Source organism: Tetrahymena thermophila (genome assembly GCF_000189635.1).
Source record: "Tetrahymena thermophila SB210 genomic scaffold scf_8254305, whole genome shotgun sequence".
NCBI classification, from domain to species: Eukaryota; Ciliophora; class Oligohymenophorea; order Hymenostomatida; family Tetrahymenidae; genus Tetrahymena; species Tetrahymena thermophila.
The window spans coordinates 1-15,432 of NW_002476131.1; the positions used below are offsets into that span (position 1 = coordinate 1).

The window sequence follows — 15,432 nt, forward strand, 5'->3', positions numbered from 1 at the left end:
TTAACAAAAAAGAACAAAAAAAAGCAAGCACAATGAAAAGAAAAAGAAAAAAGAGCTTAATTGTTTTTAATTAGTTTTTATAATTAAAAATATCACAATCCAAAACAAATAAACTGATTTTACGTAAGGTCAAGTGTCAAATTTGAGAGATTAATGCAATTTGCTAAACCAGAAGCTAAATCTGATGCACCTTTGTCACCAATTTAATTGTAACTTTTTAAATATTGAAGAAAAAATATATCATTAAATAGTTAATTAGAAGGAAAAAATGAAGAAAAAATATGAAATAATAAGATTAATTAATTTACAATATAAGTAAAAAATTTGAAAATAAAAGGATGAGCTAAATAAATTAACAAAAAAGAACAAAAAAAAGCAAGCACAATGAAAAGAAAAAGAAAAAAGAGCTTTATTGTTTTTAATTAGTTTTTATAATTAAAAATATCACAATCCAAAACAAATAAACTGATTTTACGTAAAGGACAAGTGCCAAATTTGAGAGATTAATGCAATTTGCTAAACCAAAAGATAAACCTGATGCACCTTTGTCACCAATTTAATTTTCACTTTTTAAACATTGAAGAAAAAATATATCATTAAATAGTTAATTAGAAGGAAAAAATGAAGAAAAATATGAAATAATAAGATTAATTAATTAATAATGTAAGTAAAAAATTTGAAAATAAAAGGATGAGCTAAATAAATTAACAAAGAAAGAACAAAAAAAAGCAAGCACAATGAAAAGAAAAAGAAAAAAGAGCTTTATTGTTTTTAATTAGTTTTTATAATTAAAAATATCACAATCCAAAACAAATAAACTGATTTTACATAAGCTTAAGTGTCAAATTTGAGAGATTAATGCTATTTGCTAAACCAAAACCTAAGCCTGATGCACCTTCATCACAAATTTCATTATAACTTATTAAATATTGTAGAAAAAATATTTTATTAAATAGGTAAGTTGCCATAAAAATTTTCATTAAATGAATTATATACCAGTTTTTACATTTTATAAAATTAAAATTTTAAATATTTTTTTCGGAATTTTTTTTCATCCAATTGAAGATAAATTTTTAAAAAAAGCTAAAATTAAAAAATTAATTGAAAAATCATAAAGATTAATATAAATTAAAATTATTAATATTATTAATGAAATTCTATTATAAAATTATTTATTTTTATATAAATAATTTTAAAATGCATAAGCCATTCAAAAAAATAGTGATCTCAATTCACTAAATTTTTGAATGGCATTTAGCTATATAAAGGAAAAATATGAATTAATAAGATTTATTAATAATTAATAAAATTAACAATGAACAAAAAAAAAAGAAATCATAATAAAAAGAAAAGAAATCAAATAAACTTAAAGAGCTTAAATGTTTTAAATTAACTTTATAATTAAAAATATTATAATCCAAAACTAATAAACTGCTTTTATAACTGTAAATTTTAATAGCAAAAAATGAAGAAAAAATATAAAAATAAAAAATGAATAATAAATAATTAAAAATTGAAATAACAATTTAGTTAAAATAGCTAAATATTTTTATTTTAATAAAAATCAATAAATAATAATGATAATTTCTATAATAAAAATTATTTATTTAACTAAATTGAAATTTAAATGTCTAAAAATATTTATAATAATAAAAATAATATTTTTTAATTAAATATACCGAAGATCAATATCGATAACCTAATGAGATAAAAATTAAGAGCTTATAAACTTTTTTTATTAATTTATATAAATTTAAAGGATATTAATAAAAAAATTAATAATTACTTCTTCTAATTTATTATATTTTTAAATCTATTATATCATTTATTTTTTTTTTTCAAAAAAATATTCTAAACAATTTATGAAAATTAATTATAAATGGATAAAAAGAACAAATAAATATAATCATTAATTAATTATCAAGTATTAATTTATATATTTTGTTTTATGAACAGATATCACAAAAAAATTATTTAACATTGATTTAATAAACTTAATATTTAAATTTAAAACACATGCTTAGTAATAAGGTAGGAATTAGAGATGGACAGTTATTTATTTAGTCATATTTGAAAAAATTCTACCAGTTATTGTTCTTTCTTAAGTATTATAAAAATAATTTTTATAAGTAGATATTTCTGTTATAGATTTTTTTTAGAAAAATTTATTTTTTTATACTTTTTTGGATAATTTAAAGAATAAATATAGAAAATATGATTTTAATTCATATTTAAATTAAAATAAATTTAATTTAAGCAAATTTTCTATACATTTTCAATAAATAAATTGACATAATCTTGAATTTAGGATGCATTTTTTTTTTAGTAAAATATAAAAAAATTGTATTACGTATTATTGAAATTAATAATAATTTTTATTTAAAAACCTAGCCTAATTAATGTCTAGAGGTTGCCATACCACTAGATTTTAATTAGGCGTTTTGCTATACTAAGATTTTACATAACCATTTTGCAAAGGAAAATGCTGATAATTTTATTGATTTATAATAAATAAATAAGTAAATAGTGGACAATAATATGAATTAGAATAATATTTGAGTAATCTAAAATTATAAGGTTAAGAAAAGTAATAGATGTTTTAAAATTAAATTAGAAATTAAAATAGAAAAAATATTTATTGAGAAATTAATTTTTTTAGTTTTTAATTTGGATATGACTAACAAAAATCCATAAAATATAATGCATGTTTGATCAAAAAATAATAAATATCTATAAATTGTAAATAAAGCAAAGTTAGATTTAATTAATTAATAAAGAATATGGGCAATCTCTGCTAAAGAAGGAAAAAACAAGCAAAAGAAATCGAAAAAGATTGTAAGCTAATTGAAGAAACATCATAATAAACATAATCCTAGGAATAAGAAGGTTAAGAATAAGTAATAAGTGGCAATGGAAAGCAGAAAGTTAGAATTGCTTTGGTTGGCTCTCAAGGAGTTGGGAAATCTACAGTTTTTGAAAAGATTTCATTTTAGAGTAAATCAACTAAAAAATTAAACTCTAAGGTGACTTAAGAAATAGGTTAGCATGAGGAAATAGAAATAGTATGTTGGACAATTAGCGAAGAAGATTAGCATACAACAATGAATGAAAAATTGCTCAAAAACTTTGATGCAATTGCATTCGTTGTAGATAGGACAAGAAAAGATAAATTAAGAAGTGATGGACTGTTGATGAGATAATTCATCAGTTCACCCGGTATGTTAGAATTACCTCTCCTTATCCTTATAAATAAATCTGATAAAGAAGGAGTAGGATTTTGGGAGGTTAACTAAGAAATAGGTCTTTAGTATATTTAGCAAAGAGAAATACATATTTAAAATTGTTCCGCCTAAAAGAATGAAGGAGTAGATATTGGTCTTAATAAAATTATACAATTTGTGGAAGCTTTAAGAAATAAAAAAGCTCAATAAGCAAAATGAATGACTGAATGAATGAATTTATGCAAAATATGTTAAAGCAATAATTTATTTAACTCTATTTATTATAAAAAATAAAAATTATGCATTTAAAAATAAATTATAATAATATTTTATCAAAAAATAAGTTCTTAATCACTGATTTTTAATATTTATTTTGTTTGCTCTATTGAAATAAGCAAAAAACTTTCAAAAAACTTAGTATTCTACTAACTAACAGTTATCACAATTATTTCTTACAAATATTAATAAAATTGGGTACTCTGATCAGGTTTAAAATTGAAATTATTTTTTTGAGGAGATATTTTTTATATAAATAAATAGAATTTACACAATATATTATCTAAAAGCAACTTTGAAACAATATCTTTTCCAAAATAAACTAAAAAAAATAAAAAATTTATTAAATTTAAATTATTTGGTAATTACATTTTTTTTAGAAGTGTCAAAATACAAAACTAATCACTTTATTTCTTTCAATTAGGAATTTAATATTACAAGCTACATAAATTAATTGAAACTATCTTAGAAAATGTAATAGTAATATTTTATATCATTAAAACTTCTCATTTCAATAGGAATTATGAGTAATTTAGAGTTATTAATTAATATTTCCAATTAAAATTATCTACTGAGTTGATATATCAGATATTATTTTTCGTTAACATAATAAATAATAGAGATAATCCTAATTAAAAGTGTCAAATTTATTTCTTCAAATTTAATTAATTAATTAATCAATCAAGCAAGCAAACTAATAATTTATAAAATATTCGTATTTATTATAATTAAGTTTTAGATAATAATTTTTTCAATTATTAAATAATTAATATATTTTAGATTTAATATGAGGCTAAGATAAATTTATTATTTAGTTAGCTAGCTAGTTAGATAGTTAGCTTATTATATGGTTTAGTGGATATTTTTAATAGATATCTTTATTAGGAAATATAAATAATAAAAAAATAGTTTGATGTACCTTTTTCATTATTTTATTATCAGTATCTTTATGATAAAATATTAAATAAAAATAAAAATATAAAGATTTTCAAAGATTCATAGTTTTTGTTTACTTGTATATTTATTTATTTAATTAATTAATTATTTGTTTTTGTAGCTTGCTTGCTTGCTTGCTTGTTTATTAGCTTGCTTTCTTGCTTTTTAGCTTGATTTTATATATGTTTTTACTAAAAGAGAATGAAAGTATCTTATTGTAAATAGCTCAACATAAATGAAGTTAATATAAAAAGAATATGCAAAATAAAAGGAAAGATAAAAGAAGATAAGACAAGTAGGTAAAGAAAAAGGAGGAGAAGAATCACAATTAAATCGATACTATAAATTAAATGAATTTATTAATAAATAAATGAATGAATGAATGTAGGTATGTATGTTTTCACAATTAACAAACATATTAGCAAGCAAATCAATTAAATAAATAAATAAACAAACAAACAAAGAATGAGAAATGAATAAAGAAATAAATGAATGAATTTGTAAATAAATAAATAGGAAGGAGAAGAGAAAGAAAAGAAAGAAAAAAAGTGAATTTAAAAAGAAGAAAAAAAAAGAAAGAAGGTAAAGAAGAAGAAGAAAAATGTATGAGCATTAATTGGTAGTCTATAGATGAGTGAGGAAGAGATTTTTTCTTTATTTGGATTAATAAAACAAGAAATAAATAAAATAAAGCAAGAAGAAAAAATATTAAAAAGATAAATATAAAATGTCTGAAAATAAGGCACCCGGCCAAATTTACGCATACGACATTCACAGTAATAAGTGACATAATTTAAAAAGGAAGAGAAGGAGAACGAGCTTAGGAGTACCAAGAAAGATTGTAAATAAATGGAGTGCGTTTGGATGAAATAAGTTAAGGGAGATTTACATCGAATTATTGCATTGATTAAATTGCATCGATGAATATCTATCTGCAAATTAGAATTAAAACTTTTTAGTTTCAAAGTTTTTAGCAATTTAAAGGAAAATATAGTAGTATTTCAAGCGGAAATAGAGTTTATACTTAAATCAGGTTTTGCTGTTTAATTTCTTGGTTTTAGTGTCAAATAAGTTCAAGCGCTCCTTCTCTTCTTCTAAGATTTCTTTATTGATTATTGCATTTCACGAGATTATTGCAATCTTATTATTAAGTATTATTTATTTTAATGAAAAAAAGATACCCACTATCCCTACGTCAATATCAAGTAGGATAGTCAAACTTAACTTTTGGCCAGTTTCAGAAGATCTATTGCTTCTATTAATCCTTTTTCATACAGACAAGTTCCCTCTCAAGACAGAGCTGCTTTTGGTTTGAGATGGGGTAACGCTTGGTATGCTCCCAATCCTTATCCTAATGGAATCCACTTCGATAGAGTCTTCCCTACTCGTAAACCAAATAGAATATTTTATATTTACCACAAAGCACATTGACCGATATAAGTCCCTTAGCATTTTAAAAATTTAACTCAAGAATTCTAATACAAGCTTTGCCAAAAAGAATATACTTACTTATATATATATTTATAGTGTTGTTCTAAGTATTTTAAGAAATATAAGCGAGTATCATTAAAGAAATATAAATTAGTTAATACAAAGTTTGAATAAGATACGCTTAAATAGTAGAAGAGATAAGCTAACAAATATCATGAAATCAACTGACATGCAAGTCATATTTAAAAGAAAAAAGGCAATTCCTGTGTTTGATATAAAAAATCAAGTAATTTAGCGCAAATAGATATAAGCGGTTTGTTTTGTTGAAACAAACAAATATCTCGTTTAGATTTGTTCGTTTACTTAAGGAAATAAAGCGAATTATAAAGATATTTCTTTTTAAAAAATGCCTAATTAAATAAAAAAGAACAAAATATCTTTATCATTTCATATCAAAATATAAAGCAAATGAGTCAAACCTAGAATTAGAAGATATAATCAAATTCATTCAATCAATTTAAAAATACTTCAACAGACAAATCAATCAATCAGTCAGTCAGTCAAAGCTTTATCCAGCCAGATTTGCAAATTCAATTCAATTAAATTTATAAAATTGATTCTCAAAAATAAATAGATTTATTTGAATTGCTAAATAATTTTAAATAACAATTTAGAAACTTTTAAATAGAAATATTATTTAAAATGACTTAATCCTTTTCTCATTCAACAGGATAGGCATACAAAATTAGAATATATATCCTCAAAATAGCCTAAAAAATATTAAAAAGCTCCATCAAATGTGAGCTATAAAATTTAGCTAAAGTTAAAATGATAAAGGGAAAATATTGTCAATGAATTTAATCACTTTAATTTACAATTAATTAATAACTTTATTTGTATTTTGAATATGAAAAGACTATGATCCCTTAGCTGAAACCAACAGAACCAAGGCTAACTTATAACTTATTAAGTACGCTCCTGGTAATTATTCTACTTTGGTCGTCACTTCTGAAAAGTTACCCAGACCTTGCATCAGAACCATCTAAAATTACAGAAGATGCCAAATGGTCAACGGTACCGAAAAGTGCAACAGTGAAGCTCAAGACATTCTTGCTATTTGTCCTAACTGGGCTTTGGACCACATGAAGGAAAAGGTTAGATTCTACACCAAGGCTCTTGCCATCAACAATTAGACTTATATCAGAGCTATGTAAGTTGAAGAATACAATTAGGGACGTACCGTTGCTGATGTCGCTCCTAAGACCTGGGTAATTAGCCCTTTAAATTATATTAGAGAATTACAATTTATATTTCAGATGTTTCATGCAAAATAAACAAAATCGATTTGTTATATTTATAAAATATCCTTTTCAAAGCATAAATAAATGAACTTACTTATCGATTGTTAAAAAATGAAGAGCTTGAATTATTTCTAAAAAATAAAATAATTTTAAATTTATTAAACTTATAATCAAATTATTTTAAATAGATTCACGGTACCAGATAACACTTAAGACCCGACACCATGTGGGCTGATGATAGATATACTAACATCACTCAAACTGAAATTAACGAAGCCATTAAGAGAGTTGAAGCTAGAAAGGCTAGAGAACATGAAAAGAAGCCCGTTGAATAAGCTAATGTTAATGCTAATACTGGTGAACAACCCGTTAGAGTTGAAAAGAGCTTATATCCTTGATTTGATTGAAAAATAAAAGAAAGAAATAATTCAATCTTTAAATCATGCATAAAAACATATATTCATTCATTCAATCAATCAATAAATCCAATCAATCATACATAAATTAAGAATTAACCATATCGATTAATAATATTAATTTTAATTTTTGTACTTTTTATTCTTAATTAATTGTTATTAGGTATAGTTGGTGCACTTTTATCAATATTTCTTCTTACTAAAAACCCTTTAATCCATTCATTCATTTATATCATTTATTTTCTTTTTATTATTTTCATATTCAAAAATATATATATATCCTTACTTACAAAAACATTAAAAAAACAAACAAAAATGAAACAAAAATCTAATTAAATAAATTAGTAAATTTGAAAGAAACCAAATATTCTGATTAAAAGAAACATAAATCTTATTTACATATTTTTAATTATCAAACAAAGCTAATTATCTCATGTACAAAGAAATAAAAATCTAATTATTAGTTGAATTTCTTGCTTATTCAAAAACAAACAAATTTTTATTTATTAATTTGAATTTTCTTAAGTGGGAAATAAATGATTTGAATTAATTAAGATTTCATAAAAACAAAAAATTTCAAAAAAAAATATAATTAAATAAATTAGATAAAAATAACTCTCTCACGAATCTCTAAAAAATATAAAGCGCATCTGGAAATTCTTTAGTAGCTGAAAAATTAATAAAAATGAACATGGAACAATCAGTTTTTAAAACCCGATATTGAAGTCATCTCTTCTGACTTCTTATCAAAAATAATTTGATTTAATGATAGAATACTCACAAACCATTACTATTCATTTAAATCATTTATTTTCGAATCACCAATGATTAATTTAATCCAAAAAATTATCTCCATGATTAATTAATATTAATTCATCACTAAAGCTTTGAAAGATCTCTCTTTCCCGATAAAATATAAAATATATTAGAATCTCCTATTCCCTTAGGTACCTGAGCTCTTAGCTGCAGCTCAAAGGCGAATTTTTCGAAATAAATAATTTTAATTATTATTTTAGAAGCAAACACACACACACACACATAAAATTTTGATTAATACACACACACACACATCTCGCACAAATAATTTTTAAATATTTTTAAAAAATAAAAAATACAAATAAAAAATAAAATAAATTAATAAAAATTAAAAAATTAATTAAAAAAATAAATAAATAAAAACAAACTAAAAAAATAATATAAATAAATAGAAATAAAATAAAAATAAATAAAAAACAAAATTAAATTAAAAGCAAAGAAATAAAAACAAAAATATTATTAAACAACTTAGGACTGAACTGAATGGATCAATTATTTTTATATTTATTTTGATTAATGAATTTTTTGATAAAGTAAATAAATAAATACATAAAATACATAGATAATAATATTATACAGAAATAATTTAATTTATATCAATAAATAATTTTGAGATTTTTAATAAATTGTAGCTATTCAGTTAAAATTTAGAGGTGAGATGTATATTCATCTTCAATATAGTTTTTCCTATTTTGAAAAAATAATAATTAAACCCAATAGTAAAATAATAAAATTTCAATTTACGACATATTGAGGTCTAAATATTTAAGGGTTGTAAGACCAGAGATGGAGGATGTAATACCTTTAATACCATTTATTTTTAGCTTGCATAAACTATTAATTTTAAAAAAATAAATAATTCACAAAAAGTAGTAAAATTGAAATGTGTTACTTTAAATTTAAATCAATGTACTCCACATTTGGCAAAATTAAATGATTAAACAGTTGTTTTAGAATTAAAGCTCCTTCATCTTCTATTATATCTTCTCTAAAAAAATAGATACAAAAATTAATATATACATTTAAAACAAAAAACTAATTACTTGAGATCTATAAATATTCTTTTTATTTTTGGAAGCTCTTTTTATATTTATTCAAAATACTTAAGTCCCTCAAAACTAATATTGTTACCACTAGCAATTTAATCAAAACAAAAAAAATCTAACTTCAAATATATTTAGAAATTAAATTTACCTTAAGTCTAACTCAATTTCTTATAAATCATCAAAAGAATTAAACAAAGATAATACTGCATTACTTCCTTCATTTTTCATATTTGTATACCTTTTATTAAAATTTACTCAGCAACTTCATCAACTCAAATAAATATAAAGAAATAAATAAATAAATAAATTACCTTAGCTTAATCATAATAACTTAAATTAAGTTTATCTATTTAATGCTATCAATCATCTCAATGATTTCCTTATCATCTAAATTTGTAAAACTATAAAACAAATTTATATTTATTCATTTAAATAGATTTGTTACCTTAAATCTATCCATAAATGTGTCAATAAAGCAGCTAATTATAAAGAATTATTCAATATCTGAATTCCATGTTTGTGGATTTTACAATAGCTTTTATTTATATTTTAAATTTTATTACTTAAATAATTTAAAAAGAGCAAAATGAAAAAAATATAATTTAAATTTTACTCTAAAATAAGAATTTTTTAATTCATTTTAATTTAATTTACAAAATTTAAATTTTTTAAAAATGTAAAAAAATAAATAGCCAAAGAAATAATTTACCTTAAATCAAGTGTTAGTTTTTAAAGATTTTCGAATTATGCAAAAGAATTACAAATAATTCTTTGATTTTTTGTGCCAAGTTGCTAGTATCTTTAATTAAAAATGAGAATAAATTTACTTCTGAAAATAAAATGCTTCGCTTACTATGAGTTTATGATTAGAGTTGTGACCATCTCAGAGGATATGGAAAGGTTATTTGAATCGAAGGTGTTATCACTGACTTGATATACTTAATCAAAATTTTCTATATTTATGTGCTCTATAACAATTTGAATGACGATTTTTGTAGTTATTAAAATGTTAGAGATACGCAATCTTAGGTTTTCATTGTAGAGTATTTTATGATTTGCTTAAATCAATATATTTTTTATTCTTTAAAAGTAATCTTGATGGTCATCAAAGAAATCAAGAACTTTTTCAAGACTGCTTTAGGTGTTAGAGTAGATCAGTAAGTTTTCTTCATGAAATTTAACTTCAATTTGAGGATTACTTATAAAAATTTATTTGATATTCACTATTAACTTAAATTAATTTAGCAGTGATTCAATCCACTTCATGTCTACCCAACCATCTTAAACTATTTCAACATGTTTTAAATTTTTAAGCTTATGCACTAAGGCTATGCTTTTATCTAAAGAATCTATTTTAGATTAATTCTTATAGCTTAATCGTAGCTCCTCCATTTTTTCTCCTTAGTGCACAATTGTTTAAATTACTTTATCTATTAAAATCTGACTGCCTTTAATTTGCACATCGACTAAATTCATAAATCTTTTTATATCAAACTGAGAAGTGTCAATTTCAGAATTTTAAATAGTATTTTTATAAAAATATGCTGCCACCAATTTTACAATTTAATTGTCAATAGAAAATATTTAAGGAATTTTGAATCCAAAGACTTTGACTTAATCAGTTATTTTTATCGACTTCTTCAGATGTTTTTTAACATAATCAAAAGAAAATCCATTATAACTAAAAATAATTACATTTTTCATGAATATTTTAGCATCCTTTAACTTTAAAAAAGGTAAAGTAGCTTCATAGTTAATAACTGAATACTATTCAAAGTTAAGATTTAAATCTTATAAAAATTTCAAACTAGCTAGTGCTTCAACCAATTCCTCAATATTTTAATTTTTTTAAATGTTTCTATGACTCATATTTATTGTAAGTTTCTATAAATATTCAAATTTTCCTATTCAAAAATATTAAAAATTACTAAATTTTTTTTTTATTATTGAAATAAGTTAAAAATCAACTTGTTGTAAATGAAAAATAAATGAAATACATTGAACACGTATTTTTTTTTCTGAATAAAAATTAAATATCTTACTTATAAAGTTTAATAGCCCTGAAAATGACTCTGGTGAGAATTATTGATTATTTTAGATTATTCTGATTTTGAGAGTATTTTGAGTATTATTATTAAATGTTTATTCTTCTAATTTTTTCACTATTTGATTTAGGTTTTGGTTGTGAAAGAATCTGTTGTAGGAAATTTCATTAGAAATTAAACTAATTTGTTGTATTTTCTTCATTTTTAATTTTTTATGATTTTGAAATTCATGATCAGCTGCTATACTTATTAAGATTTACTATAAATGTTTACATTTTGCTACATCGAATATAATTTTATCTGCTGTGTAGTTCGAAAATATGATGTTTCTTCCTAGTGTTAAACTCAGTTTAATGAGAGTTTTTGATTAATTTATAATTAGATTTTAAATCAGCTATCCATTTATCTTAGCTGTGTCTACCTTTAAATTAAGATCAACTAATCCAAGAAGATTCTTAAAAAATAAAAAACATCTTTTTTGTTATTCAGCTAACTTTTGTAATAGCAAGTTCATGAAGTTCGAAGTGAGAAAATCATTATTGTAGAAGTTTAAATGTAATTGTTTTAAAGACTTGTAAGACTGTTAAAGACAAGTTAGGAAACGGGTAGCATCATCGTCTGTCAATTACTCAAAACGACTGAAATCAACTTGCAAACTTTAGAGTTTATCGTTCTTCTCTTCTATATCATATATCAATCCTTAGAGCAATACATTTCTTGAATTTTTTCCAAGGGCTTGATTCCATTTTACTTGAACTTCGTAGTTATCTTTTTACTCTTCAATGATTTCAACTTTTTCATCAACTACTTCGATTTGTTCTGGTTTGAGAATTTCGTCTTTTTATTCCATTTTGTTTTCGGTAGCAATGTTGCTAACCTTTTAAGATAAAGAGTCATCTCTCTAAGACTGGTGCTAACTTTAGATGTTTGAAGATGCAATTCTACTTACTAGAGACAATTATGGAATTAAATTCTTTTTTTCTTGAACCAATTTATTTAATAAAATTAAATCGTTTTTCTAGTCTTTGCTCAAAGAAGGGGAGGGATTTATTTAGAGAGGTGAGAAATTTTCTTAACTGACATTTGATCTTTGTGCCTAAATTTGTAATTTTCTTTAGGACATTTTTTTTTAATTTTCTTCAAACTGTTTATTTATTTCTTATGAATTAAGTCTCTCTCTCTGTATGTTATTTGCAGATATCTTCTACGAGCTAGGAGTGTCTTTTTTGAGCTTAATGTGAACTGGAGACTCGACTTACGAATATTTGCTCAACTCATCATCTTACTTTCTATAACTTTTAGTGGCATTGGCTTCCTAATCAATTGATTTAATATCATTATCTTTATTATTTGAATAAACACTTTTACTATCCATAATATTATCATCTCCTATCACATTATCGTCTTCTAACATCGATTTATTGATCTACTAAAAAGAAGAGAATTTACTTTTTTGCCCTTCTAATCTAGTATAAGAGGGAACCTTTAAGTGATTTAATTGAGGTTTCCTACTTGATAAATTTAATTTAGAGTTATTTAAACTGACAATTACAGGTTGATGTACTTTATCATTATCTAATTCTTCATTTAAACTAATTTTGTCATTTTCATCTCCAAAAACCTGAATGTTAAAGAAACTAGATTTTTTCTTTTGTTTTTACTCCTATCCTTAGGTATTTTGCTAATTCGTCATGTAATTTTCGATTGTTAAAACAGGGTCATTAGGATCATCAAATTTATCCTGTTTCTCTTCTTCTTCTTCATTATCATTTTAATCTTGAAACTCTTAACTTAAATCTTCATCATATTCATCTTTCAATTATTCAATAGACTCATCTTCTTCTTCTTAATCGCCTAATTACTAATTAGATTTTTGATCTTTTTAAATAGTTTACATAAGCAGCTTTGAGTTGTTGACAATTTTTGATTAATAATCAACATAAAACGAATCTAGTCTGATTGCCATATTTAATTTCTTGTCCTTCAAATGCAGCATTAGTTTTTAAATATAAAATTCACAATTCATTCGATCTGATGGGTTTTTTTTTATCATATTCATGGCAAGTTTGTAAAAAATAGATTCACTTTATAGCTATAATTGAGGAGGTATTTATCCCTAAGAAAAATATTTTTCATAGTCTTTTTCAATGCTTTCAATATTAGCATAGTTAAATTTTTATATATTATCTAATTGTAATAGCAGAATTCCTAAAGTGAATATATCTGACTAAATAGTTGGCTCCTTCTTTTGTATAATTTCAGGAGGATGCATAGAATAATTGCATATTATTCTTTAGAGCTATATATTTTTAGACTCTTCATCTTCTTCTTAGCTCAACAACGATGATTATTTTAGCTAATCATGAATATTTAAGAACTAATCTGAGAGCTTAAAAATTTTAGATTGTTGCAAAATGTTACTGAATTTTAAATTTCCATGAACCAAATCCTGCTTATGCAAATAATTTAGCGAATCAAGAATCTTTATAACAATTTATAATTTTAATTCCTAATCTAATTCAATACTTTTAGGTTTTTATGACAATACAATATCAAGTAGCGATAAATTGCACATCTCCTCCTCAAAATAAATAATTAATATATCATTCTAAACACTAAATGTCTTGATATCGTTAACTTAAATGTAACTAAAAAATTAATTATGATTCTGCACTTTAATTTAGTTTATAACTGAGTAAATCATGCCATATTAGCTGGCATGTGCCTAACAAAGCTTTAAAGCTATAAATTCTTTAAATTTGTTTTTTGCAGAAAGCAACAAACTATGATCTGTATCAATAATATAATCAATATCTGTATATTTCTCGCTGCCCATCAAATAGGCTATTGTCTCACTTAAAATATTTTTGCTAAATAATGCCTTATTCTTCACCTCATCAAACACATCCTAAATAGTCTCTAAAATCTATGATCCATTTAAATTTTACATTTCTAATAAATGTATCTAAAATTATATTTTAAATTCGAAATTCTTTTTAATTTATTTATGTAAGTAAATCTATCAAATATAACAACTATATATTTCTCTAAATATCAAAAAATAAATGTAAATAAATAAATAAACCAGCTCAAAATTCTAAAAAAATAAAAACTTAAACAAAGGGTTGGGGTTGGGGTTGGGGTTGGGGTTGGGGTTGGGGTTGGGGTTGGGGTTGGGGTTGGGGGTTGGGGTTGGGGTTGGGGTTGGGGTTGGGGTTGGGGTTGGGGTTGGGGTTGGGGTTGGGGTTGGGGTTGGGGTTGGGGTTGGGGTTGGGGTTGGGGTTGGGGTTGGGGTTGGGGTTGGGGTTGGGGTTGGGGTTGGGGTTGGGGTTGGGGTTGGGGTTGGGGTTGGGGTTGGGGTTGGGGTTGGGGTTGGGGTTGGGGTTGGGGTTGGGGTTGGGGTTGGGGTTGGGGTTGGGGTTGGGGTTGGGGTTGGGGTTGGGGTTGGGGTTGGGGTTGGGGTTGGGGTTGGGGTTGGGGTTGGGGTTGGGGTTGGGGTTGGGGTTGGGGTTGGGGTTGGGGTTGGGGTTGGGGTTGGGGTTGGGGTTGGGGTTGGGGTTGGGGTTGGGGTTGGGGTTGGGGTTGGGGTTGGGGTTGGGGTTGGGGTTGGGGTTGGGGTTGGGGTTGGGGTTGGGGTTGGGGTTGGGGTTGGGGTTGGGGTTGGGGTTGGGGTTGGGGTTGGGGTTGGGGTTGGGGTTGGGGTTGGGGTTGGGGTTGGGGTTGGGGTTGGGGTTGGGGTTGGGGTTGGGGTTGGGGTTGGGGTTGGGGTTGGGGTTGGGGTTGGGGTTGGGGTTGGGGTTGGGGTTGGGGTTGGGGTTGGGGTTGGGGTTGGGGTTGGGGTTGGGGTTGGGGTTGGGGTTGGGGTTGGGGTTGGGGTTGGGGTTGGGGTTGGGGTTGGGGTTGGGGTTGGGGTTGGGGTTGGGGTTGGGGTTGGGGGTTGGGGT

General features: G+C 24.9%; 4 protein-coding genes across 4 annotated transcripts; 2 read left to right on the forward strand and 2 right to left on the reverse strand. All coding sequences in view use genetic code 6, as the record gives it.

Annotated features, from left to right (window-relative positions):
• Positions 1 to 2,064: 2,064 nt before the first annotated feature.
• On the reverse strand, positions 2,065 to 2,706 carry TTHERM_001528499 (transmembrane protein, putative; the record flags this gene model as incomplete). The annotated part of the gene is made up of 1 exon (XM_012800376.1): positions 2,065 to 2,706. One exon carries the CDS (start codon positions 2,704 to 2,706, stop codon positions 2,065 to 2,067), a length of 642 nt encoding a protein of 213 aa, XP_012655830.1.
• A 74-nt stretch (positions 2,707 to 2,780) lies between these two features.
• Positions 2,781 to 3,440, forward strand: TTHERM_01528500 (ADP-ribosylation factor family protein; the record flags this gene model as incomplete). The annotated part of the gene is made up of 1 exon (XM_001029412.3): positions 2,781 to 3,440. The coding sequence occupies one exon, from the start codon at positions 2,781 to 2,783 to the stop codon at positions 3,438 to 3,440; it is 660 nt and encodes a 219-aa protein (XP_001029412.1).
• A 1,720-nt stretch (positions 3,441 to 5,160) lies between these two features.
• Positions 5,161 to 7,563, forward strand: TTHERM_01528510 (hypothetical protein; the record flags this gene model as incomplete). The annotated part of the gene is made up of 4 exons (XM_001029413.2): positions 5,161 to 5,209; positions 5,611 to 5,820; positions 6,780 to 7,132; positions 7,354 to 7,563. 4 exons carry the CDS (start codon positions 5,161 to 5,163, stop codon positions 7,561 to 7,563), a joined length of 822 nt encoding a protein of 273 aa, XP_001029413.2.
• A 1,430-nt stretch (positions 7,564 to 8,993) lies between these two features.
• On the reverse strand, positions 8,994 to 14,438 carry TTHERM_01528530 (protein kinase; the record flags this gene model as incomplete). Its single annotated transcript, XM_001029415.2, has 10 exons — positions 8,994 to 9,084; positions 9,142 to 9,231; positions 9,290 to 9,385; positions 9,441 to 9,530; positions 9,592 to 9,681; positions 9,755 to 9,844; positions 9,889 to 9,978; positions 10,153 to 10,242; positions 10,297 to 11,347; positions 11,486 to 14,438. 10 exons carry the CDS (start codon positions 14,436 to 14,438, stop codon positions 8,994 to 8,996), a joined length of 4,731 nt encoding a protein of 1,576 aa, XP_001029415.2.
• Positions 14,439 to 15,432: the final 994 nt, after the last annotated feature.